This window comes from Branchiostoma belcheri, unplaced genomic scaffold (assembly GCF_001625305.1).
Source record: "Branchiostoma belcheri isolate BF01 breed outbred unplaced genomic scaffold, Haploidv18h27 scaffold166, whole genome shotgun sequence".
Taxonomy (NCBI): domain Eukaryota; kingdom Metazoa; phylum Chordata; class Leptocardii; order Amphioxiformes; family Branchiostomatidae; genus Branchiostoma; species Branchiostoma belcheri.
This window is the reverse complement of record NW_017803113.1, coordinates 442,198-467,363: the sequence shown is the minus strand read 5'-3', so window position 1 is coordinate 467,363 and position 25,166 is coordinate 442,198. Positions and strand designations below refer to the sequence as shown.

At 41.8% G+C, this 25,166-nt stretch overlaps 2 protein-coding genes across 3 annotated transcripts in view; both read right to left on the bottom strand.

Annotated features, from left to right (window-relative positions):
• LOC109466409 (phosphatidylinositol 3,4,5-trisphosphate-dependent Rac exchanger 2 protein-like) overlaps positions 1–17,497 on the bottom strand; it is a 36,004-nt gene extending 18,507 nt beyond the window's left edge. Inside the window, exons 1-20 of the mRNA XM_019764120.1 lie at positions 17,154–17,497; positions 16,242–16,436; positions 14,504–14,608; positions 13,798–13,899; positions 13,028–13,189; positions 11,642–11,784; positions 10,909–11,069; positions 10,136–10,285; positions 9,447–9,591; positions 8,470–8,570; positions 7,217–7,370; positions 6,678–6,826; positions 6,282–6,418; positions 5,530–5,664; positions 4,941–5,089; positions 3,288–3,373; positions 2,564–2,706; positions 1,638–1,758; positions 1,066–1,182; positions 547–665 (exon numbers count right to left, since the gene is read on the bottom strand). Coding sequence (XP_019619679.1) covers positions 547–665; positions 1,066–1,182; positions 1,638–1,758; positions 2,564–2,706; positions 3,288–3,373; positions 4,941–5,089; positions 5,530–5,664; positions 6,282–6,418; positions 6,678–6,826; positions 7,217–7,370; positions 8,470–8,570; positions 9,447–9,591; positions 10,136–10,285; positions 10,909–11,069; positions 11,642–11,784; positions 13,028–13,189; positions 13,798–13,899; positions 14,504–14,608; positions 16,242–16,436; positions 17,154–17,285 — 2,706 coding nt within the window. The 5' untranslated portion in view covers positions 17,286–17,497. The remainder of the gene's footprint in view (positions 1–546; positions 666–1,065; positions 1,183–1,637; positions 1,759–2,563; positions 2,707–3,287; positions 3,374–4,940; positions 5,090–5,529; positions 5,665–6,281; positions 6,419–6,677; positions 6,827–7,216; positions 7,371–8,469; positions 8,571–9,446; positions 9,592–10,135; positions 10,286–10,908; positions 11,070–11,641; positions 11,785–13,027; positions 13,190–13,797; positions 13,900–14,503; positions 14,609–16,241; positions 16,437–17,153) is intronic.
• Positions 17,498–19,284: 1,787 nt separating this feature from the next.
• Positions 19,285–25,095, bottom strand: LOC109466420 (UDP-glucuronosyltransferase 2C1-like). Of its 2 annotated transcripts, none has more exons than XM_019764137.1 (8): positions 24,902–25,095; positions 24,130–24,435; positions 23,705–23,936; positions 22,275–22,446; positions 21,479–21,635; positions 20,755–20,974; positions 19,970–20,189; positions 19,285–19,678 (listed from the first exon to the last, which is right to left on the bottom strand). In XM_019764137.1, the coding sequence occupies exons 2-8, from the start codon at positions 24,418–24,420 to the stop codon at positions 19,393–19,395; spliced, it is 1,578 nt and encodes a 525-aa protein (XP_019619696.1). In that variant the 5' UTR covers positions 24,421–24,435; positions 24,902–25,095; the 3' UTR covers positions 19,285–19,392. The 2 variants fall into 2 exon arrangements, with proteins under 2 accessions (XP_019619696.1, XP_019619695.1); XM_019764136.1 differs by having other exon boundaries at positions 24,886–25,092.
• Between the last annotated feature and the right edge of the window lie 71 nt (positions 25,096–25,166).

Genomic DNA, 25,166 nt, shown 5'->3' with positions numbered 1-25,166 from the left:
AAGTACAGGTTCACCAGCTGGGACAAGATTATTAGTTAGTTAACGTCTTACCTGCACCAGAATTCCATTTCAATAGTCACACAGTTGTGCAATCACTACAGCAGGGGGGTAGTCCATAAAAAAAGAATTGTATTAGCTAATACATGTATCACTAAGGGCCAGGGACCAGAAAGCCTGGAGATAACTCACAAAGGGAGCAAGGGGCCAGTTACTGGCCTAAGGACTTAGGCAGGCAGGCAGGCAATATTGCTAAGTATCATCGAGTAAGCCCTGCTTAGAGAAGAAAGTTAAAATGGTACGGCTATGTGACTAGAAGTAAAGGCCTCTCCGAAGTTATACTACAAGGAACAGTGCCAGGGAAAAGAAAGAGATAGAGACAAAGGAAGAAATGGGGCAACAACGTCAAGGAGTGGACCGGTTTGCCCCTTGCCAGTGCCCAGGCGCTGGCTCATGACAGAGAGGGATGGAGGAAGGCAGTGTGCTCAGCCACTAGGTGCCCCCACGACCACCCCCGGTCAAGAGACCGGTAAGACGGTAAGTAAGTACCTTAGCAGGAATAGTGAAGGTGGTGTCTGACTCCTTCATACTCTCCAGCACCTGATACCTGACCCCACCACTGGCCTCGTACTCGTACACAGCATAGTGCTCCAGTCCACTGTTCTGTACTGTAGGGGAGATACAATATCCTTAATCATAGATATGTAAGGCAGGAGCATATACATGCAGACCTACAGGCACTTTTTACATGTGTCCATAAAAAATACACTGTACGTACATGTATGAGACCATTGTTGCATACTCCCCCCTTCCACTAGAGACATGTCGCTGATCAACAGACTGCTCAATGATTTTCATACATAAAGAAAATCTGTGTCTTGACCTGTTGTCATTGTCAATAAAGAAAGAAAGAACAAATTTTGCATGCTCTGTTTGCCTTGTGGTCTTTCAAATCATACCTTTACCCAATGCCTCATATTTCAGTATGAAATCAAGTGTCATGAAAATAAAATTTTGCTCGCTCAATGGTCGCACAGCAATCACTGTCCGGGGGAAAGCAGGCCTTACCCTGCAGGGTGACTTTGTTGGTGGGAGTTGTGACAGTCTGGGACAGCGGGCGCGGGGACGAGGGAGACTTGTCGCCCGGTGAGGCCCCGTTAGAGTCAGACTTCTCACCTCCTGGCTCTGTAGGGTAGAAAAGGGTAGCAATTTGCATCAGACAATATAAGAACTATATAATTGTACAGTGGCAGTTGTTGCCACCAAGCACAGTTGGGGCATCATTCACTAGAAAGCTTTAAAGAACTCCTGCAGTTAAATGTGCAAAGATTGGGCGTAACGGGTGGTTTGGTGTGATATAGCTAACTGCCGCCCCACCGCGTGCCTGTGTTACGCTGAGGAGCAGTTATACCGACTATACAGATATAGATTTAATTAAACTGTAAAGAATTCTAAACCAGTGTTACTTGGAACATTTTGATTTTTTGCTGAACTGAAAGGCAAAGAAACTGCAGTACAAGTAAAACTTGTCTGGTGCAGGTAATTTTGAATGTTGCCTGCACCAGTGCAAGAATATATGCTGAATGTTGCCTGCACCAGTGCAAGTATGCAGAAAAATTAGCCTTAAGCCCTGTTCCTACCCTGAGATGTTGATGGTTCAACATGATCAGTGCTGGAGTCCTTCCTGAAAGTTTCCTGCACACTGTTGACAGGAGAGAGACGCTTGCGGTGGATGGACTTTCCCATCCGATGCATGTGAGTCTGCAACAGAAATTACACAAATACCTGAGTAATATGAAGACAACAAAATTCTTTTTTGGGAATAGGTGCACTGGTGCACTCAACCTAAAAAATTAGAAAATTAGGTGCACAGAAAATATTTTGGGTGCACCATATAAAACAAAACCTAATTACAGATCTTACTGTTCCTCTTCTGAGGTTGAATCTGAAATGGGAGCCAACTTCAAAATCTAAAACAAGTACTTCAACAAAGATTTTCTCAAACTTAGGACCCACTTAGATGCCAAGAATATCCAGTATTACTGTATAACGTTACATTTAATATGTACAAAAAAAAAAACTACAAAAATATTTGAGTGCACTGATGCACCCACAAACAAATTGGGTGCACAGCTCCAATTTTGGGTGCACTAAGGTGCACATGCACCCAGGATTTCGAGCCCTGTGAAGACAACAAAATTCATTACACAGACATGGCATTTTCTATTGAGGTGTACCAAAAACATCTCTCTCAAAATCGAAAATCCCTTTTATCCCAATTTAAGTTGGGATATTGAAGAAGTAGCAGTAGCAGCAGCAGCAGCAGCAGCAGCAGTAGTAGTAGTAGTAGGAGTAGGAGTAGTAGAATGGTCTACTGAGAAGACATACTTCCAAAATCCAACAATGGCAGCCATCAGACTGAATTGATTTACAACATTTACAATCAGCATACCAGTATATAACATGTAGCAGCTATGAATATCAAACAATCAAATATTCAAAGGATGGTGTCGGATTAAAATTGAAATACTTGAGAAAGGCAAAGTTTCAAAAGTTTTGACATTACCTCTGACTTGGCCCTCATGAGCCCGTGGGAGATGCGTTTGATAGCACAGACAACCGTGTCATGAGAGGCACAGGACACATCCTTCCCATTCACCTGTAAAATGCTCTGTCCTGGGAACAGGCCTGCTTTCCCTGCTGGACTATCTGTTGAGGTGAAGAAAAATACAGATTGTAACTGTAAATAAAGTAGAGTGTATTCATTCCTCAAGCTAACCGACATCTAGCACACCACAGTCATCCCTCAGTAAGACATCTGGAGTGACAGGCTGAATAAGTTGGGAACAGGCCCGCTTTCCCCGCTGGACTGTCTGTGGTAAAGGAGCAAAGACAAATCAGGACAGAAAACAACAGGTGTGCCCTTTTTGACAGTGAAAAAAACTAGAGCATACATATGCACAATATATTATATATCAAAGATTTCAGATGTCCAAGGGGTATTGCCTGAATTCCTCCACCAGTGTGCTTCATTGTGTTCTCAATTCTCACCTTCTCACCCTGACGCCTTTAGGCCTTAGGCCTGTATGTTGTCAGCCTCTTGGTCAGTCTTTTCCACTCTGTTCTATCTTCAGCTATTTCAGACAAAATCAGGTGTTCTCAATTAACTGTCAAAACCACCTCCCACACGCCAAAACACAAACTGGACAAACAGAGGGACAAACCCGCAAGTCAGCCACCCAAAACAATTCTTCTGTACACGGAAGTTATGACTGTATAACAAGACCTACCAGGCTTGACCAGGTGAACCACACATGGGTTACTGCCTCGCACCTGGAAACCTAAGTCTTGTCTGGCCTGGACAATGGATGTAGTGCTGCAATGTGAAATATACCAAGGAAACCAACTTAGGTATTAGACAAATAGATAATATTTCCTTTAATCAACAACTACTGAATCTTATTTCCAAGACAATACATGAAAAGTATGTATTTCGGAACCAGTAATTAATTAAGCACCAAGGACAGGCACAGTTATATTCCAACTTGTATAGACTACTGTTTGGTTGTTTTTATCAAGGTGAGGTTCACAATACAGAGAAAGGGATTCGGATATTGCAATATTTCAGCACCAGGGACAGACACAACGCTACATCATACATGAGTGTATTGTTGTTTTAAAGGAGTACTAACCTCCAGAAGGAAGTGCTGTTTTCCGATACATCATGCTGCAATGAATACATAACTAGCCAACTTTTTACATAATTTCGCTTGTACGAGTTGCCTGGCGCATGTTTGTAAAGTGATATTAATATCATTTTCCCCCATGCTGAACCACAATTGATACATCCGGGAACTCTGGCTTACGCAATGCTCATACACTTCAGGTCAACATAAACATTTTTGGACGAAAATGGTAGGAGACAAGCACACTAATAAGCTGATTATTGAGAAATTACTTGCTTTACTTTGCTTTACCTGCGGTTTGGATACTATAATATCAGGATGTCTAATGCAGTGGGCGCTAGTTTCACCCTGCATGTTTTGATTTTCTTTGACTTATTTGCATCATGTAAGTATTACTTGAACAGATAATTAGATTACGCCACTTATGGAAAGGATAACTAGATTACGCCGTTTTTTTCATCGTCAATATTTGCGGCATAAATGAGGGGCGATAAGGACACCAAGAAGGGCAATGGTTGGTAAGATACCAAAGAACACAAAACGGTACGAATTTTTCTTATCGCCCCCGAAATGAGGTCTGTAACGTAACTTTTTGTTTAAAACATAGACACCAATGGGGTAGCGTGGTGTATTCTGGGATAGTTTTGAGGGTATTTCGAAAGTTTGTCCTGGATTCGATGCGTTTTAAGACTTGCGCGCAAAATGGGCATTTAATTGTATACTGTAAAATAATATGCATTTTTCACTTCCAAAAATAAATGCCTGTCGAAATATAGCACCTCCTTCTGGAGGTTAGTACTCCTTTAAAACTTGTATCTCTTTCAAGTAGTATACATGTCAGGTGAGTGACAATGGCTGGGATTCAAACTCTCAACCTCAGAGACAGGGTAGCTAACCACTGGAATACGAACACTACCACAGATTTATACCAAGGCTCCAGCCAGCTTGAAAGCTTTTGAGAGAGGTTGTTGGCAGTCCTTTGGATGTTTTTAATATTTTATCCCAGATTTTTGCTGAGTGGTTGGGGAGTGGTTTAAAATTTTTCCTGTCACATGCCACAAAGTTCCTGGCTTTTAATTTACGGCAAAACGGGTTCTGGCTAGAGCCCTGATTTAAGATCTCACCGCACTTATCAAAAAGAGTACAGGTCCTTCCCAGAGCTTATACTTACAAGTTTGTACTTACAAGTACAGAACTGGTGTGCTTAAGGCTGAAGGCGGTTTACCGGTTATGTGAAACAAACAAACAAACACTCACTCCTGCTGCTGAGCTGCGACTGTGACATTGAGGATGCCACTCTGTGTGCAGGCAGCCTTGATGAGGGCCTTAATGTTGGAGGAAGTCAGGTTTAAGGAGTAGTGGCCATTGATGGCCTTCACCATCATGCCTGGGTACAGACGGGCTTTCTGTGCAGGGAAAAACACAAGTCGTTTTGGTAGGGCTGACAGAAGTCCTTATACTCTATAGGCTGAAACCAATGTAGCTGTTACAGGTAAAAAATTTTCTGTGACAAAGTCTGACTACATCAAAATTCTAGCAGCCCTTCCACTGGTCAGGCCCCTAGGAGCTTGATAACCAACACCTCTAAGTCAGGAGAATTGGGAACAGTTTAATTATGTTGATTTATGCAGATGTGCTAAGCTCCTATTAGACTGATTTTCATAATGATGGGAATCCTGAGCTCACATTGGTGCCAATATTTCTGGGAATGGGAGTTAAAGGTGTGTGGCCACAAGCTCTCAGGGAGGAGGACTAATCAGCCTAACAGGGACACAGGCTATAACTAAGAATGTGAGAAATATTTGGCATTTAGTGACTGGGCAGTTAATAAAACAAACAAACAAACCTGAGCAGGAGACTGGTCCGCTACCGTGACAACCAACAGTCCCTGGTCTGCCTTCTCCAGATGGAACCCAACCTTCCCATCATGCACAGGGACAGCAAGGGTCCTCGCCATGAAGCCGGCAACCTGACGGAAATCCTGCCAGCAGGAAATATTTTTGTTATTTTCACAGAACAGAGATCAACAAAAACGATTGAATACTCTAATGAAACGTTGCCTACTGTTTGCATACTCAACAAATAGATCCCATCCTTTATTTGAATTTTATCTCTTCTGTTCTCAACATGTATTTCCATGAATCTTTTCCTGGCTGCCTGCATCCTTCAACATTAAAAGCAAATTTGATGCCTTAACAGGACAGTCGTCACCCACAACTCACTCCACCAAGATCCAGGTAAATGGGCACCTGACTTTGGTTGGGGAGGTAAAAGACAGTGGAAGCAGAAGGATGGGCTACACTACAGCTTCCAATACCGTGCTCTAGACACAGTTAATTAACAACCTACAGCCACTACGACCTCTAGTAGTGGTTAATCTTGTTATGCTAAATGTGTGTAATATGTTGACTGTGCAGACTTTAATGTTTTTAAAAGAAATGATGAACATCTCTGAACGCAATTCAGCTTTTGCTGCAATGTTCGTGATTTTAGCAATAAACCATTTTTGATTGATTGATTGATTGATTGATAGTAGGCTGTGGGGCCTTTACCTTTACCTTACTATTAGCTGAAAACAGGAGTAGATTATTTGTGTACCATTTTAGCTGCAGCAGCAGCAGCCCCACTCCCCCCAGTGGCAGGCTGTTTCCCTCGAGCTGCGATTCCCTCCAGTTCCTCATCAGCATAGAACCGAAACAGCAGCGAGTCATCCTTAAACTTGTACTTCTCCAACACTGGAACCAACAGATAGCAAACAGTTATCATAGAACAACAGGGAGTCATCCTTAAACTTGTACTTCTCCAACAATGATGGGGGGGGGACATAATCAAGCAAGAAAAATCAACAGAGTAGCCATATCACAGCAAGTATGTTATGCCGAAGGACGGTTATACCGGCTATACAGGTACAGAAGCTGGCGTGTTACAGAAGCTGGTGTGTTACACCGAAAAGTGGTTATACCAGCTACACAAAAACTATAGATACAGATTTACCATGGTGCATGAAGCCACTGTCACAGAGAGCCTGTCCCAGCATAACTGCCTCCTCCCTGGTCTTACAGTCACCCTGTTCCACCAGCCAGTCCACCAGACGACTGGCCACCATCACGGACTTGTGAGTCCGCAGGTAGTGGTCCTTATTCCTGCGGGAAACATGTAAAAAAAACTCGGTTCATTATTCAAAATTCAAGGCTTGGTTTACAAACATAAGAAAATAACTTTAAAGAAGAGAAAATTTTGTGACTATATGGTTTGAAAGTTTTTTTGACTACATGTATGATAATTGTTTTGCCTACATTGAACAAGAGTCCATACCGAGTGTTTCTTAAAACCTCTTGCAGCGAGAGGCTACGACTACTGAGCGACCAACAATTTGACAGATCGCTCAAGGATTTTCACAGATGAAGAACGACTTTTCTTACAGTTTGTGTGCTTTCTTCTCTTTAAAGTCATATTATTTCTATAAAATCAAGGATCGCACGAGTTCATTTTTGGTTGCTCAGTGATCATTATGTAGTGGAAAAAGGTCTTACTTGATAAGAGGGTTGAACAGTCCGTGCAGGCGACAGTAGATGTGGATGCCCTTTGCGATCATGTCTTGCATCTCGCTCCGACCCTTGTACGTTCCGTCGTCATAGCGAAACCTGTACAGCAGAGGCTCATTCTTGAAGTGGTGCTTGTCAACAACTGGAATGGAGAAGAAAAAAGTCATGTAATAAAATCTAGGTTCTCTATATGTGTTTTTACCCTTTGCACACTAGCTGATACTGATTCTCTGTTGGTTATGAACAACAATGAGATGGTTAAATACAGCCTTGTACGTTCCGTCGTCGTAGCGGAACCTGTACAGCAGGGGCTCGTTCTTGAAGTGGTGTTTGTAAACAACTGGAAGGGAGATGCAAAAAAAATCATGTAAATAAATAAAATCTAGGTTTTCTAGATGCTTTTTCACCCTTAGCACACAAAAGTTGCTGTTTGGCTACCAATTCTCTATTAGGTATTGGTTAAGGGGTTACAGCTATGCCTGTCCTTGGTGCTGAAGTAGCTATCATAGTGTTGTGCCTGAGTTTATACTGTACTACATGAAGATGTGTGTGTGGATTTTCATTTTCTGCATTTACTGTTAACACCAATTGATTTCAAGTAACAAAGAAATAATGGCAATGGTTTCTGAATAGTTTTTCGTATGATCCATAGTTCCTAAATTCTGAGTGGTGCAGGTAATTTTCAATGTTGCATGCATGTAAAAAGTATTTCGAGCCCAGTTTATATGTTAAGGTCTTGCAGTTTGCTCTGTATACTGTTGTATCCAAACCTGGGCTTTTTCAAGAACCATTTTCAGTCACAATTCTAGATGTGCATATCCAGAAACGTGCCTGGAGCAAATCTACATTCTCGGATACGCGGAGACTATCCAAAACCGTGCCTGATGCTGCACAGTGCTGAATACGATATGTACCCACCATGATGAATGATGCCGTTCTCCAGCAGAAGCTGTCCAAGATGAACATCTTCCTCCACAGAGTTGATCTCTCCCAGCTCTATTACTACTAACTACTACTACCACTACTACTACTACTGCTTCTACTATTGCTACTGCTACTACTGCTGCTGCTGCTACTACTACTATTACTACTACTACTACACTACTACTACTACTACAACTCTTACTGCTACTACCACTACTACTACCACTACTACTACTATTACTACTACTACTACTACGACTACTACTACTAAGGCTACTACTACTGCTGCTGCTACTGCTGCTGCTGCTGCTGCCCACCATGGTGTATAATGCCGTTCTCCAGTAGCAGCTGTCCCAGGTGAACTCCTTCCTCCACGGAGTTAATCTCTCCCAGCTCCTTCAGCCAGGAGACAAACTCACTGCAGCAGGAAATAAAAAACAATCATCACTTCACGTGCTTTCCTGACCCTTCAGCCAGGAGACAAACTCACTGGAGCGGAGAATAAAAAACAACCATCACTTTACATGAAAAAGCAATGCAAGTTCCTAACTGAGAGAGAGAGAGAGAGAGGGAGAGATGCAGAGAGTGAGAGAGAGGGAGAGAGAGAGATGCAGAGAGAGAGAGGGGGAAAGAGAGGGAGAGAGATGGAGAGATGCAGAGAGAGGGGAGGAAATAGAGGGAGAGAGGGAGGGAGGGAGAGAAAGATGGAGAGAGAGGGAGTGGAGAAAGAAAGACAGAGATCTCGAGAGAGACTGACCTGCCTACAAAGCACTTGTGGTAAGTCCTCAGGTGGTGTTTCCTGTCCCTGATGAGGCTGGTGTTGCGGTTCATGAGGTGGTAGGGTTATGGTAATGGTAATGGTTATGGTTAGGTTAGCGCTAGGATTAGGGTTGGCAAGCACTAGAGAGACACACCTGCCTACGAAGCACTTGTGGTAAGTCCTGAGGTGGTGTTTCCTGTCCCTGATGAGGCTGGTGTTCAAGTTCATCAGGTGGTAGGGTTAGGGTTAGGTTAGAGTTCGGGTTTGAGTTAGGAAGTCCTGAGAGACAGAGGGAGGTTAGGGTTATGTAGTGACAGACAGAGAGAGGGAGACAGGGAGGAAGAGAGAGAGATCGGAGTCTTCCTCCCACCTGCCTACAAAGCACTTGTGGTAAGTCCTGAGGTGGTGTTTCCTGTCCCATATGAGGCTGGTGTTGTGGTTCATCAGGTGGTACTTAATAGAGAGAGAGAGAGAGAGAGAAAGAGACAGAGAGAGGGAGCGAGAGAGAGAGGAGGGGGAGAGAGTTTGACAGACCTGCCTACGAAGCACTTGTGGTAAGTCCTGAGATGATGTTTCCTGTCCCTGATGAGGCTGGTGTTGCGGTTCATCAGGTGGTAGAGCCGCTCGCCCTTCTCAGAGATCAGGTTCCACGTGTCTCTCTGCAGGGACTGCTTCACACCTGGCCAAGAAACACAGATCAGTCAACAATAATAAACTTTATTGCTTTATTGCAAAACATATCTACAAGGTTCCATCATATGGCATCTTCCACTACATAGCACTTCAAGGACCATAGACAACAAACATAGTATGAGATGAATCCTTACCAAAGACTATGTAGTATGGGATGAGATTTATAATTTCTATTGTCTAAGGAATTTTTAGACATTGTCCTATTTGCCAAATGCAGGTTAGTGCAGGTAAAATTGGGGCTGTGTAGGTGTTTCTGATGCCTACCTTCACTGGTCCATATACTAGACTCATATACAAAATAGGTGTATGTGGATTTTTATTTGCAGCATTGACAGGTACCACCTACGTGAGTAAAGTGTAAAAGAAATACTGGCAATGGTTTCTGAACAGTTTCAGTGTAATTATACATAATGTAAGTTACATCCTAAATTCCGAGCGGCGGAGGTAAAATTGTCTGGTGCAGAACATTTTCAATGTTACCTTCACTATCACAGGTATGTAGAAAAAAGTATTTCAAGCTCTGAACATACTTCTCCTTTTCTCCCTCTCCTGGTAGATGGCCTCCAGCCACTCCTGTTTCTCCTGCGGAGTTTTGGCGATGCAGACGAACCACTTGTTCTTGGCATTGTTGTGGACCTTCCAGCCGTTGGTAACCGTGTACCCACTACTGTGGAAGTCAGCTGGAAAACAGGATTCATATGTTCATAACTGTAAAACTCTAACAGTTGTGCCTACTCATCCACTAGCCCCCATTTTCACTTGCCTTGACAAGGAAGACAGACACCTTTAAACCAAGAGGTCGTGAGTTTGAATCCCGACAGTTGTTGCTCACATGACATGCTTGCTACTACTGGAAACTCACTGGGTAACAGTCCTAAGGATGGGATGTTGAGCTGTTCGTTGTGCTTGTGAAAAGAGCTACATGTAGGGGAATTTCCCCATACAATGAACCAGTAAATACTGTCTGTACACAGCATTTGTCTTCTCTGTCATGAGCAGTAAAAGAGCATATGTAGCTCAGCTGTTCATTAAGTTCATTTGACTTCATTTGGTGAACTGTTTTGAGATTATTTTATCTTTCACTATAACCCCTACCAGTTCCGTCCTCAATGTTCTGTAGAAGGTTATAACGTTTACAGTAGCATTTGATTGAATGTCTGGATGTGGTTTAGCACAATAACTCAAGAAGCTTTGGATGGATTGTCGTGAAACTTGGTGGGTGGGTATGATTTGACCTATGAAAGAAATAATCAGATTTTGGACCCCCTGGTAATGCATTAGCACTTTAAAACCATAAACTCACCAGTTCCATCCTCAATGTTCTCTATCTCCATGAGTTCAGTGCTGATCCTGCCCCTGAAGATGTACTCGTACTGGACTTTTGTCTCCTGCGATGACGGGAGCTGCAGCTGCTGCATCATGATAGACTGTCGCTTGGTCAGGGTCTTCTTACCAATCACTCTTCTGTGGGTGGGAGAAACAGAGTATGAATGAAAATCCTTATTATGTTTACCAAAGGAAAACATATTGTATTTGCTCAGTTTCCTCTTCTCCAAACACAAAGGGTCAATAACCTGGGCCACGGAGTCTATCACCATGGTAACTAGTGTTGGGTTACATCATGCTGCAATTTCATAGCAGGAGGGATTTAGACTCCTGTCACCATATATATGAATGTGTCACCATATATATGAATGTGTCACCATATATATGAATGTGTAATGTACATGTATACCAGTACTGGAATGTACAGGTTCAAGTTTAAGACAGTTGTAACTGTAAGAACAAATGGGGTCTTATAATACATGGTTTATCTAGTTGCATGAGGAATATTAATTTTTCTTTGCTGTCTACATATCTAAAAAAATGGAGGCAAGGTCATCTTGTTGTTAGGGTTGTTGACTTAGAACATAAAGGTTCTGGTTTCAAATCTTGCAGGCCCCAGTGTTGTGCCCTTGCCAAAGGGAATGTTACTCCTTTATTTTGAGCAGAAAAATCGAAATAAATTTTTTTCTAGCAAAATCAGATGAACTGACTTTGATATGGAGGGTATTTTCTTGCAGTAGACCAGCAGGTTGTCACACAGGAAGAACACCCTCTCCTGCACGTTTCCTGCAGAGATCTTCAGCAACATGCCCTGCTTGATCAGCTCTGTGCAGGTGTTCGTGATGTTAGATCCCTGGACAAGAAACAGAAGTGGTATACACAACTTTAGATACAGTTGTGCCTATCCTTAGTGCCAAAATATTAGTAAATTGGAATATCCAGATCCTTTCCCTGTCCTTTTAACCTGGCCTTGATAAAAAATAAATGTAAGAAAGTAGTATATGCAAGTTCAAATACAGCTGTCCTTGGTGCTATAATTGTTGTGCCTGTCCCTGGTGCTGAAATACTTATATACTGAAATATTCCAAGTCGCTCACCCTGTACATGTGTTGGTGATGTTAGATCCCTAGACAACAAAAAACCAAGCAAACAGAAGTATGGTAAATACAAGTACAAATACAGCTGTGCCTGTCCTTGGTGCTGAAATCTTCAACAACATGCCCTGTTTTATCAGCTCTGTGCAGGTGTTGGTGATGTTAGATCCCTGGAAAAGACAACAAAAGTAGTAAATACTAGCTTATATACAGTGTATATGTGCCTGTCCTTGGTGCTGAAATCTTCAGCAACATGCCCTGCTTGATCAGCTCTGTGCATGTGTTCGTGATGTTTGATCCCTGCACAGAAAACAACCAAAAAGGCAAAAGAACTTAATAGTTTTAACCTATACACCAGTCATTTGGCTATTAATCCTCTATTTGTTACAGGTTTAGGTGGCAGGGAGAAGGTTAAATACGGCCCTGTTTGATCAGCTCTGTGCAGGTGTTCGTGATGTTCGACCCCTGAACAAAAAAAAAAGCAATCAGGAAAAAGCTGTGTTAATACAAGCTTATATACGGCTGTGCCTGTCCTTGGTGCTGAAATCTTCAGCAACATGCCCTGTTTTATCAGCTCTGTGCAGGTGTTCGTGATGTTTGATCCCTGGACAGGAAAACAAACAGAAGAAAGCTGTTGCAAATACAGGTATAAATACAGCTGTGCTTAAACACATTTGGCTTTGATTAGATTCTCTATCGGTTAAGGGACAAGACAGCGGGGAGAAGGTAACATACAGCCGTGCTTGTCCTTGGTGCTGAAATACTTGCATACTGAAATACACACATTCCACAAGAAAGTTTTGACTTCCCAACTGTAATCTCCAGGAATGAGCAATCGAGAGGTGGATTGCTCATTCCTTGGCAAAGATTGGAGTTGGCTGGTAGAACATTTGGGTAACTCCCAATTTTCTTGTGTTGGAAATTACAGTTTGTCTCCTGCTAGACTGAAAATAATGAATAAACATTTTGATTAATTGATGATTGATAGATTGCTCCACGCACCTCCCATCCCTCGACTTTAGACTGCCACTCCTCCAGAGCCTCCAGACTCTCCATCCTGCGCTTGGTCTCGTTAATCTTGGAGCAGACGTCCTTCATGGCCACCAGGGCAGACTTCACATGGTCGATGTCAGGGTGGGTCGATACTGTCTGCTTCAGCAACTCCTGGTACATGGCACATCCGAAATCAGTTTCATCGGGTTTGTAGAGTTAAGGATAAGGGGTTTCTTTCACACAACCAATATTGTCTCTTACCTTGCTTACGTTTCGGTATCGGAGAACGTAAGGGGGGGTACAAACTCGGCCAAGTTTGGGATTGTGTTCTCGCCGCAAAAGCGCCACCTACATTAGTTACATATAGCGGCAAGAAGCAGAACTCCAGTCAGAAGCTCTGAGAAAGGTGTCTGATAGACATCAAAACGTAAGCAAGGTAAGAGACAATATTCGTTGTGTAAAAGAAATCTCTGTATCCTGAACTCCTGGTACAGTGTTACAGTAAAGAAGAAAAAGGAAAACCGTAAGGTTATTATGAAACTGTAGAGTTAAATGTGTAACATTATCTGTATTGGTGTAGCCAGTATAACCATCCTTTGGAGTAATACTCCAGCTTTATAGGCATGCATTGCAGCAGGTGAAAATGAGTACCTATAAGCTTCAGTTAGGGACGTCCTCTTTGAAGGGACGTTAAGCCAGAGGCCCCCTGTTTAAGGAGGGCCACACCTTGAGCATCTAAAGGAACCCACCCCACATTGATCCAAAAGAAGGGTCCATACCTTGAGTAGAAGAGGATACTTGCAGATCCTCTGGATGGGAGACAGGAGATATCCCTCCAGTGGGACATCTGTGGTCTTGTGGCCTCCCAGCAACATACAGGCCTGGAAATGTGGAGCAGACAAGTTACAGTAACACTAACATTGCACATGTTCACATTGTGTACATTACTGTCATGTCAGGTACATAGCGATAAGATACCTGTAGGACCAACCATTTTTTTTTTCAAGTTATATGAAGGCCATTTATCTGTGACTACTAGATGTGGCTATTTGTGAATAATTTCATCAGGTTGGCATGAGACTGTATAAGAAGGTTCAACAACCAGTGGGTTTTTACATCAGACATTTCATTGACCGTCTGTTACCTTCTTCCCTTCTTCCCTGACTAAGTTGACAGTCACCAAAATGTTTCATGTGAAAACCATGACAGTCACCAAAATGTTGGATAAAAAAAACCTTTTACACAGACCGTCATTTATTCTGCTTTGATACTTGATACTTTATTAGGATATCCATTAGTCTAATCTTCCTGGATTCCAACAACACAACACAAGACAAAACAATACGCAGACTTCACAATCATATGAAAATGACATCGGGCATCTACGTCACTAGACGTCTACCCAATTTTCATCCTACATGCTCTCTTGAAAGTTAAAACATTGTTATACTTGTAACCCACTGCATCAAAGAGTAGAAGACTCACCAGCAGAAAGCCTTTAATGTTTGGGTCCTTCTGTAGCTCCAACAGCAGCCATTGGGCCTTCTCATGGTTACTGCAGTACATCTCATACACACTGAACTCTGACAGCTGGAACAACATACGTATGCACAACTGTCAACATGTATTGCACAATGCAGTGATTCATTTTTGGATCTTTCAAACTGACCTCTTATTCATAAAATCATAAAAGCGTGAATATGCTTCATAGCTCTACTGTACTGTTCTGTATTGTTTCAATAGCAAACTTCTCTTGAAAGTCAAACTTCTCTTCTCAAAACAAGAAAACCTCCTTTTCCCTCCTAAAACAGATTAGAATCACTGCAAAGGTAAATGCATTTACAGTAATTCATCCTTCTTGAATGTATGTACTTTTCAATAGTGAAAAATAGCTTTCATCATTCAAAGCGCATTTGATCTTTCAATTCAATTGTCCCTTATAAAATCCCTAGAACTTTAAGATATTACATATAAAAAATGTCTATCATGACAGATGATATACTGGGCATGAAAGTGAACAAGGTTGATGGAGTCAACCGAAAATTTGGGGTAAGTCCCAATTCTGTATCTAAGTGTTGGAAGTTAAAGCTTAGTCTTTATTTCAAGATGATATACTATATATTTTATTTTATACTAAATTCTAGATTTAGTTTTCATCTGTCAACCCACTGTATTTATGATTTAATCATTGGTTATATAATCCCATAGATTTTCCAGTTGTCTAGGCAACAGACCAATTTGATCAAATTGCCCATTTCTGAAATTATAAATTAATGCATTGATTTTGCAGAAATGTAGGCATAGTATGTTTACAAAACCACATATTAACTGCTCTGAAACATAATTTAATATGTTTTACAAATTTGTGAAAATACCTTACACAAGAGCAAAACAGGAAAATGTAATCAATTGATGGAAAGATTTTATACAAGAAATGTGGAGCTTGCAAAAAAAACTTAATTTAACTGGCACCTCTGTCTTTAGAGACAATTTTCCAACATGGCGTTTTGTAATCCATTCAATATATTCATATAACCTTCGGAGCTGCAGCCATGTTTTTTCTGGGTGGGCCTACAGCGAGAAAACTTACATCTCTGCTAAAATTGTCATAGTATTAAGATTTTTGACTTCTTTTCCTTTTTTGTCCTTGCAGCACTAAACACTGACCCCTGTCTCACTAGGGTTAAAATCCCACTAAATATGCTGTCATTAAAGCTTTGTACTCACAAAATTCTCTTTGTATTTTCAAAATGAAATTTTTGAGGACTTATCCTGGATGATTCATTCAATATATTTGTTCTATTTCTTTGAAAAATCATTGAAAAATAGTAAATTTTGAGCCCAGCCTACATGTTTGAGGAAGCATGCTCCGACTTCGTGCCCTGCGTGTGGCTCGGGCTGGAGACCCTCCTTCAGGGTGGAGAGGAGTTTCTGGTGCAGGGTCAGGCATTCCTCAATTTGCTTTTGTCATTACTAGTAATATTTTTCTTTTTTAATGTTCCTTGCATGTACTAAACACACACGCACTCACCATCTGATTTGTCATCTATTGATCCCAGTCTTGCAAGGACTAGCAGCCCACAAAATATTCTCAAAAGTAAATTTTTGATGACTTATAGTTTCTTGAAGGATGGTTCACTCACTGTATCTGTTCTTGATCTATAAAACATCAATAATCACCTCATTAACGAATAAATAAGTAAAATGTTCCTATTTTTCCTACATGTTTGAGGAAGCAAGCTCCGACTTCGTGCCCTGCGTGTGGCTCGGGTTGGAGACCCTCCTTCAGGGTGGAGAGGAGTTTCTGGTGGAGCGTCAGCAGCTGCTCGATGTTGGAGAACAGGATCCAGATGGTCTCCTCTGTAATCAGCTTGTCGTTGTGGGTCGCCATGCGAGAACGCATCCTCTTCAGGAAGGCCTTAAAAATAGGTAAACTTAACTGCACATGTACATGTAACGTTACATGTACATTGTACAACATAATGGCATCTATTTCCTTCTGTGCATCCATTCCAAAAGTATTATAATTAGTTTCGAGCCCTGGACGCAATCTCTTCACGACTTCAGGATGGCCTACTCCAAAAATGAGATGAGGTTCCAGACATAATCGCAAACCTGCACAAGTGACCACCTATTATACATAAGGACCAGCTAGCCAATGTGAACACTTCTGGTGGTCTCTTGTTGAATAATTTTCCATTTCCACAAGCATTAAGAATCCTGTCTATAGTGACCACCTGTAAAAATGGACCAGATTTTATCAGTTCACCAGTCAAAACTGTCCAAGAAAATACTCACCATGAAAAGGTTAGATCGGTTTTGGCCGAGATTTTAAATCTTTTGTTGGCCAGGATACCCAAAGGAAAGCCGACAAATTAAAAAAAGGCCTAACAATTATGCCAAAAAAAGCTTTTTTTTAATCACCCTTCAGAAAGCAAAGGAAATATGCCTTAACAAATCCAGAATATATGATGAAAAATTTTATAAATACAATTTCTATGAAAAAACATGGCAAAACATATAATAGGGGTGTTAACTGTTATTTTAAAGTGCAATGCAAATCAAATTAATATTTCTACCTACAAATACAAGTACCTGTGCGCATAACTAACACCATCAGAAAACGTTTCTTTACCGTGACCAGAAATTCTAAGGTGTGGACGTAGTCTTCCTCCGTCTTCAGTATCTCTTTAATAACATGGACCCTCATACGGTCCCGCTTCTCCTGGGCAGGGTCTTCTGTCTGTTTCGCTTCCCCTGTCGCCATCTTGTGCCTCCTTCTTCTTCTGTTCCAGACGACGAAAAAAACGCCGAATATCGCCCAAACTCTGCCGGCCTGGGCGGTACCTGGTTGCGAGGACCGACCTGGAATGTAATTTGGTGTCTGGCGACATTTTAGCGTCAGTTTCTGGTAAATATGTATCTGTAAAGAATGAATATTGATGTTGTTGTTTGAGAGCAGCACAGACGACGTCACCAACTCGAAACTGCCGCCAAGCTGCCGTCTGACCTATGACCTCCTGGACGAGGCGATTGAGAGACGCGGGGGTGTCTAAAGATAAATTTTCTTCGTTTGTTTGTTTGTTTGTGGGAGGCTTTACTTATTCGTGAAATACTTTGTTTATTCAATAAATCGGCCTGCTCATCACCTTTTCATTGAAGCTAAAACAGGAGAGGTAAGGTTCACCAAGATAGGTTATAGGATTGAAGTTATACCAAATCTATAACCAAACGTTAACGGGGGGTGCCCTAATTCCGACCTATGTTCCATGCAAACGCACAGACTTTTGGTAATAGTTTATCTGACCAAAAACCCGCGCAACATGAGATATAATATTGACAGATAAAGATCACAACGATTAAAGCTGCACAGCTGTGTATTTCACTTCAGTGTAGCGGCTTGCACCCAAGCGTAATGGCTCACAAAACGCACGGTAGTTTTTTTGTCATTTTGCCGGTGGAACGTTCTATCGCAAAAGGGGTGCCCTAATTCCGACCTAGTGTATTAACACAGGTCGATCTGAGAAGAGTTTAGAAATTATAATACACAAATTATGACTAAAACAATCTACAACTGTTTTCTGTCCCAAACAAGTCCTCTTTTTACGATTACGCGACTTGCTCCAAAGTGGCTGTTTGAAAAGCAAAACCTGCATTTTTGACATGCTCGTCAACCCCTGAACAAGCGTCGAATTCACACAGATTTTTCACTCGTCTGTTGTCGGAGTGTAGGAATTAAAACAAACTTTGTGAGATTACTGATATCAACACAAAAACATTGTCCATTCTTGTGATTATTTTTAGGCACATGCTCCCATGCATAACGCCGCAACAAGGATTTTTCAAACTAGTTCGGTATTAGGGATGGGTCGGAATTAGGGCACCCCCCGTTAGTATTTTAAACCTTAAAATACAAGTTGGTTGAAAGAACGTTTCAAGTACTGACGTTACAAGAACTGACGTATTAGTGTCCAAACTTGGAAAAGTGGTTTGACTTTTTAGAAACGCCAGAAACAACAAGTCACATTGTCATTTATTAATCTCCAAACAGGTGTAGGGTACGGCTTAGTGTTTCTTTTTTTTTTTTTTTACAAGTACACACGTACACAGAATTGACCTTAATAAACATAGAATCAATTGGCTTCATATTTAAAGGATATTGTAACTCTCGTTTATTTAAGCGAGCGACAAAGAGAGTACCAGGCCTGCAGGATCTTTCATACACAGAGAGGCTCAAGAAACTAAAACTACCTACCCTGGTCTACAGGAGATTGAGGGGTGACATGATCAACGTTTATAAATACACACACGGGATGTACAATACAGCATGTCTACTACCAATAACAACAGAGAAGAGAACTAGAGGTCATCACCTGAAAATAAAGAGGACGCAGGCAAAAACAAATATGCGCCTACACTTCTTTACAAATAGAACGGCAAGCTGGTGGAATGAGCTTCCTGGGGAGGTAGTTATGGCGCCTAGTGTAAACAGTTTCAAGAAGAGGTTTGACGAGTATATGGAAACACACCCGGTCGTCTACAATTATAGAGCTTTGGACCACCCACTACGTCCAGAGATGTCAGTAAACTGAAGAGCGGCCCAAATTGGAGCAGGACTCCTACCCGGCATGAATCAACTCTACTCTACTCTACTCTACTCTTTAAAAAAATCTGTACACAAGATGACTATTACTGCTCAAGTTGATCGTGGAATACTACTTACTTTGCGTTTTTATAAAATCCACAAAGTAGTTAAACAAACAAACAAACAAACTAACTGTCTTTGCTTCTAGATGGTATACATCTCACTCAAAAAGCAATGACCTTGAAAACGTGCTGTCGGTCATTGTTCTTTAGCTTTAGAAAACGGTCACTCACTGACTTTTCAGTTTGGTGTTAGTCTTACCCCGCTTGCACAAGCCACATGCAAAAGGACAACACTTCCAACAAGACATCAACACAGCAGATATAACAGCCAAAATCAGGGCAATGACGTCTAAAAGGTAGTACTGGTAGAAGGGAAGTTCGGCTGCCCTCGACTTGAGATGAGGGAGGCCGCCATGTTTGATGACGTGTTCTATCCACCAGACTGCCCGCTCCATGGGCGACTGTGGTTGGTCACGAAGATGCGAGGAGACCTTGTCGGCTTTCTCCTTGTACCTGAAACAAAGGGACAGTTCAATACTACGTTTCATTGCTACACTCTATCAGTATGACCTCTATTAGTCAATAGTTAAAGGCTAATGACCCGATGTGTATATGATGTGATAAAGCTTTGACAGTTGCTATAACCACCAAATAAAACCACCGAGTGAGCGTAGCGGAACTTTGGAACAGAACGTGTATTCCATTGGGGTTATCTTGGGCCGTTAGAACAAAGCGAGTGTTCCATTTATAGTTGAATAAAACGAATTTAAAGAGATATCGCAGACAGCTATTACTCATACTTACCTAGGATCTGAAATAACGGTAGTGATGGTTTGGTACACCTCTTCTGACGTTACGGTGTGGATGTCCAGTGACACCGCCATCCCACGTGCCACTATCCGTGCAATGTTGTCATGAGCATCGCTCATTAGCGGCATGCCGACCACGGGCACCCCGTGGTACATGGCCTCAGCTACTCCGTTGAAGCCACAGTGTGATACAAACGCCCTTGTCTTGGGATGAGCTGTTTTTTTTTGTAAGAAAGATTCAAAGTATACCGTATGATTCAAATTACACAGAATAGCGCGAAGTTGTGGATGTATCACCCTGTAGGACATGATACATGAACGCAGGAAAAATTAAGGTAGTAATTCCAATGATAAACTAGAGGTCGGAGATCTCATACCTTCGTCAGGGGGACATTGTTCTAGAGAAATGAACATGTGTATCCTTTATTTTTTTTTAGATAATTAATTTGGTCTAGAGTACAAAAAAATCTCTGTACTCCTCTTTATTATTCCCTGAAAGGGTTCGCCACAGATTTTACAGACGCGCCGTCACCCGTGTTAGCCCCCCTACGTTATTTGATTTTGGACTGTTACTGAAAAAAATGATTGACATTGATACATGCCTTCAAGAGCTATGCCGCTAACTCCACAGTCTCCCTCCCTAAAGCAGACTGATTTTTTTCCTTTCTGATGAAAGCAATTACAGTAACTCGTGTATCTAAATAATAGCATAGAAATAGCATTTTTATTATCAACCGCGCCTTATACTATTACTTTCCACTGGGTGCAGACAGTACTTACCTAGCAGGTCGCTTTGAGGCACCCACTCCATGGTTTTGGTGTTTGGCCCCAGACTTGGCGGAGGTGTTCCGGTGTAGCGCCACACGACCTTCTGCGGCAGGCGGGCAAAAGCAGCGGCCAGCATGTCGGCTATCTCTGCGGGCATAGCCGCTATCATGGAACCGAACGTTACCAGCACAACTCCGTCATCTCCAGAACTCTGCATAAACTTCTCCAGCGCCTATGATGTTATCAAAAGGAAAGTATATGAGTTAGGCTAATTATAGAAGGGTTAAATATCGTAAATTGCTCCCCCCCTCCCTAAACTCATCCCCCCCCTAAAAACTCTCTCCAGACACCGCCGGCCCCCTAAACTCACCCCCCCCCTTCTTTATGAGTTTATATTATGAGTAATTACAAGGGATTTGTTTCTATTCAAACTACGTTTCACCTTTTTTTGTCCTTCGGTAGTCCTCTGAGTAACGCTAATTATGTTTACCGAAATATTGTTTTTGCTCAGTTTCCTCTTCCTAGCTCTTTTTCTCCAAACCAAAAAAGGTCAATGACCTGAACCAGTCTATCCCCATGGTAACTGGTGTTGAGTTACCTCATGTTGCAATTTAATAGCAGATGGGATTTAGACTCCTGTCTGATCATATGAATGCGTTTGCCTAACAGAGCAGACCTATGCGAAGGTAAACATTATGCATTTGCATTCATTATGCATTCTTTCTATATGGCCTACCTCGTTGAGCGGCTTGACTCGCTCTGCCATGTGACCTGCTATGCTGACCATATTTGGCATCATGGGTTTCGGAAAGTCGAACATGAGATCTGATTGGTAGAGCCATGCGTCGGTTCTTGCAAGAGCAGCGGACATTGTATAATTGTCGCCAATAGTTCTGTTGGTTACAAAAATAATGATACTGCAGCTGAGTGTCGTCTTGTTACTGTCCAAATGGGGAACGGTGTTATCTAGCGAACATAGATTCAAATGTAACGTGCGGCAGCACTATTTTGCTTGCATAATTATTCATTACTTGCCAATTTATTACGTTTGCCAAATAGGTTATGTTTTGGTAGCGTTTTGTAGACCAAGGTATGAGGTCGTGGAACTCTTGTTGAATTTTTATCAGACTATAACCTTCTTGATCTGACTATTTTATTACTATTTGTCAGCTCAGGTAATTGGAAATTGAGCGGTTTCTTTAACGAACTCTGGTAGAGTAACTTTTATTTTATGTTTGTCGCCATCATCCTGAAACATCATGAAAAATATGTTACATTCTCTCCATATATGCACGGTAATAAAATTTGCGCTTACATTAAGTGTACTTTTTCTGACGCACTTCAATCATATGCAGTATCCCAAAACCATATTTTATGAAATAAATTTTTACGAAATTTTTATTTTATAAAATGTATCAATATATGTGTGAGTATAAGTGTGAATGTCGAAACAGAAGTTTCGATTTGAAAGGAAACTTGAACACCCCGTTACTAGTTTTTGAATGTGCGCACGTAAGAATATGTTCACAAACCTTTTTGCAATATCGTCGAAAGTCTTGTCGATGACCATCTGTGCCATGGTGGTCGCTACGAAGTAAACCAGGACGTTCTTCACTCTCTGCAAAAATGTCATCTTGTCTGACAGACCTGACAACACTGTTGGTACGTAGGCGAGAGGATTGGGGACACCGGTGGCTCGGATGTCTGAAAACGTGTTATAAAAATCGCTAATGGGCATATCTTACGCAAAAGCAATTCCATAACTAGTATGAGCCCTTAACAAATGTTAGAAAATCCTGAGAGAGAGAGAGAGAGAGAGAGAGAGAGAGAGAGAGAGAGAGAGAGTGTGTGTGTGTGTGTGTGTGTGTGTGTGTGTGTGTGTGTGTGTGTGTGTGTGTGTGTGTGTGTGTTGGAAAAGATGAGTGACAAAAAAGGAGATGCCCTCATCTTACCGAGTCCAGGCAATGGGCCAAGCGAGCTAGTAGCTGCTCAATTAATTCTTCGGTAGGATTAGAAGGTTCTGATTCTTGGCATTCAACATTCAAGAACATAGACTTAGGTAATGTTGCATTATATATTATGGCCAATGTACAAATGTACAAATACAAGAGTTCCACGATCTCATACCTTCGCCAAATGATGTTAACCCTTGCGGTTGACGAATTATACAATTTTAATCATTGATTTTGTAAATTCTTCACTTGCATGGTTTATATCAGTTGATCATATTCTCCACCCAATGACAGCCTTATCTTACAAATGAGGTCATGATTTGAATAAATTATGTTTATTGCTGTTCACCTTCACTTCCAAATGTGGCAAGTATGAAATTCCCAGCAGTTACAACTATGAAATTATAAAAATTTGCCATTAATTATGCAAATTAGGTCCTCATTTATATAATCTGTTTCATAGTTCTATTATCGAACAAAGCAGATTTATAGAATTTCCTCATTAATTATGCAGATTAGCTCCTGATTTGCATAATTGTCATCTGATTATGTCAAGCATCACTTAAACTACCTACATACCTAAAATCACGACAATCAATCAACCGGTTTTTGAGTTATCCTCTTTCGAAATTTTTTTCAACAAATGCTCCTGCAGTTCCAGAACAAGCTGCTAGGGGACCCAAACTCATGTCACTTCTTTCCTATCCCAAGAGATATCTGCCATTCAAAATTCGTGACCCTAGCATGTCCAGATCGTGAGATATCAAAACCGGAAGTTCTGCTACATTACCTAGGAAAGCCGTCAGGGAGCCCAAAATCTAATCATTTTTAGGTCTCATGAAGACCTATCCACATACCAAGTTTCAGTCCAATCCATTCACTGCTTCTTGAGTTATCTTGCCAAACCACACACACACACACAAACACACACACACACACACACACACACACACACACACGAACAAACGCTACTGAAAACATAACCTTCTTAGCGAAGGTAATAAACACACCCTGTCCTAAAGGCAGAGAACGAAGTGTGCAGACTAGCGGTAGGTCCAAGTACTGCGCCACGAGGGGCCCACAAGAGAAGGCAGGATACGTCAGGACAACGTCATAGTGGCTGTTCTTCAGTTTCCTCAGTAGTTGTGTATCACTCAATGTCTCTTCATTAAGCTCCATCATATATGAGAAATAGGTGTTTGTATGGGTTAGGAGGTCTAACACTCCAGATGAAGAAAACGCCTGTAACAGTGAGAATGCAAAGATGTCAAAATGCAATATTACTACATGCGTTCACTGACAACCGAAGCCAGAGGTATAATAAGATGTTACAAGGAAGAATTCAACATTGTGCTAAAAACACCCATTAATCGTCCCTGTCGTATCCTCCTTAATTGCTACTACATGTATATGTAGTCCCGAGAACAGTACCTACCACCGTCTGAGTCAAAGTTTTTAGATACTCCTTCACAGCCGGTGTTTTTCCAGGATCTCCAAATGTTTCGTACTGCAATGTTGGCCATTTCCGCATCAGGTCGCTCTTCTGGCTTGCATGGGCCAACACGGTGACGACGTGTCCTCGGGAAGCCAAGACTTCGGCAATCTTCGCCACGTCCAGCCAGGCGCTGCCGAACATCAACGTCGCGACCAGGATGTCGGCTGTTCGGACGTGCTGGGACAAGATGGCGGCGACCGCCAGGAACAGGTTGAAACCGGTCGACATCATGTTCTATGTTAGGGTCTGCAAAGATAATGAAATATACATTGGGCTATTTCCTAAATCATACTATGGCACATGCTAATGAGGTATTGGTAAAACAGCGTTTCCATAATATTTCGTTCGTTTGTGCAAAATCTGCAACCCGGAAGTGTAGTCACCTATCATACCGCTTCCGGTGCGGTGCGGTACGTTACGCTCAACTTTGCCACGGTAATCAAACAGGTTAAAGAGTAACCTTGCCGTCACTGACTGAATAAACAGAACAGCCCTGTTATCAAAAGTGACAAGCGCTGACGACCAGCAGAGCTACATTTTGTAGGGCCTTGAATTTTCTGGCGAGTATGAGTTACTAAATCTCTGAGCAGATCCTATGGTGGCAGGCCGCCGAGGATCAAATTAATAGGGCAAGCAGACTATATCCGTTGATTAGCCACTAACTGTAGGGTAGAGTATATAAAGATATAATCGAACCATTCTATCCTCCGACCTGCTGAAAATGTCCTCCAGGCTGAGCTAACGACGGAAGGTGGATCCCAGGACGACAACACAACTGTTGTCTTTGCTGAGTCATGGTGATGGCCATGGCTGAGTTGGTTACTGGTATGTAGGTACATCACGGGGTCAAAGGGCGATGTCCGATCGTACGTGCGTTTCTTTTTGGTAATGACTTTCTGAGTGACGTCACACACTTATCTCACCGCTAGGTCACCACAATAGTACTGTCTTCTGTAATATTAGTCCTTGATAATAAG

Excerpts from the sequence above, each read along its gene's own strand:
- LOC109466420 (XM_019764137.1), bottom strand. The coding sequence starts at position 24,420 with ATGATGTCGACCGGTTTCAACCTGTTCCTGGCGGTCGCCGCCATCTTG. Across the intron at positions 23,937-24,129 it reads AAACTTTGACTCAGACGGTG|GCGTTTTCTTCATCTGGAGT; the intron begins GTAGGTACTGTT and ends TCACTGTTACAG. Across the intron at positions 20,975-21,478 it reads GAGTCAAGCCGCTCAACGAG|GCGCTGGAGAAGTTTATGCA; the intron begins GTAGGCCATATA and ends ATAACATCATAG.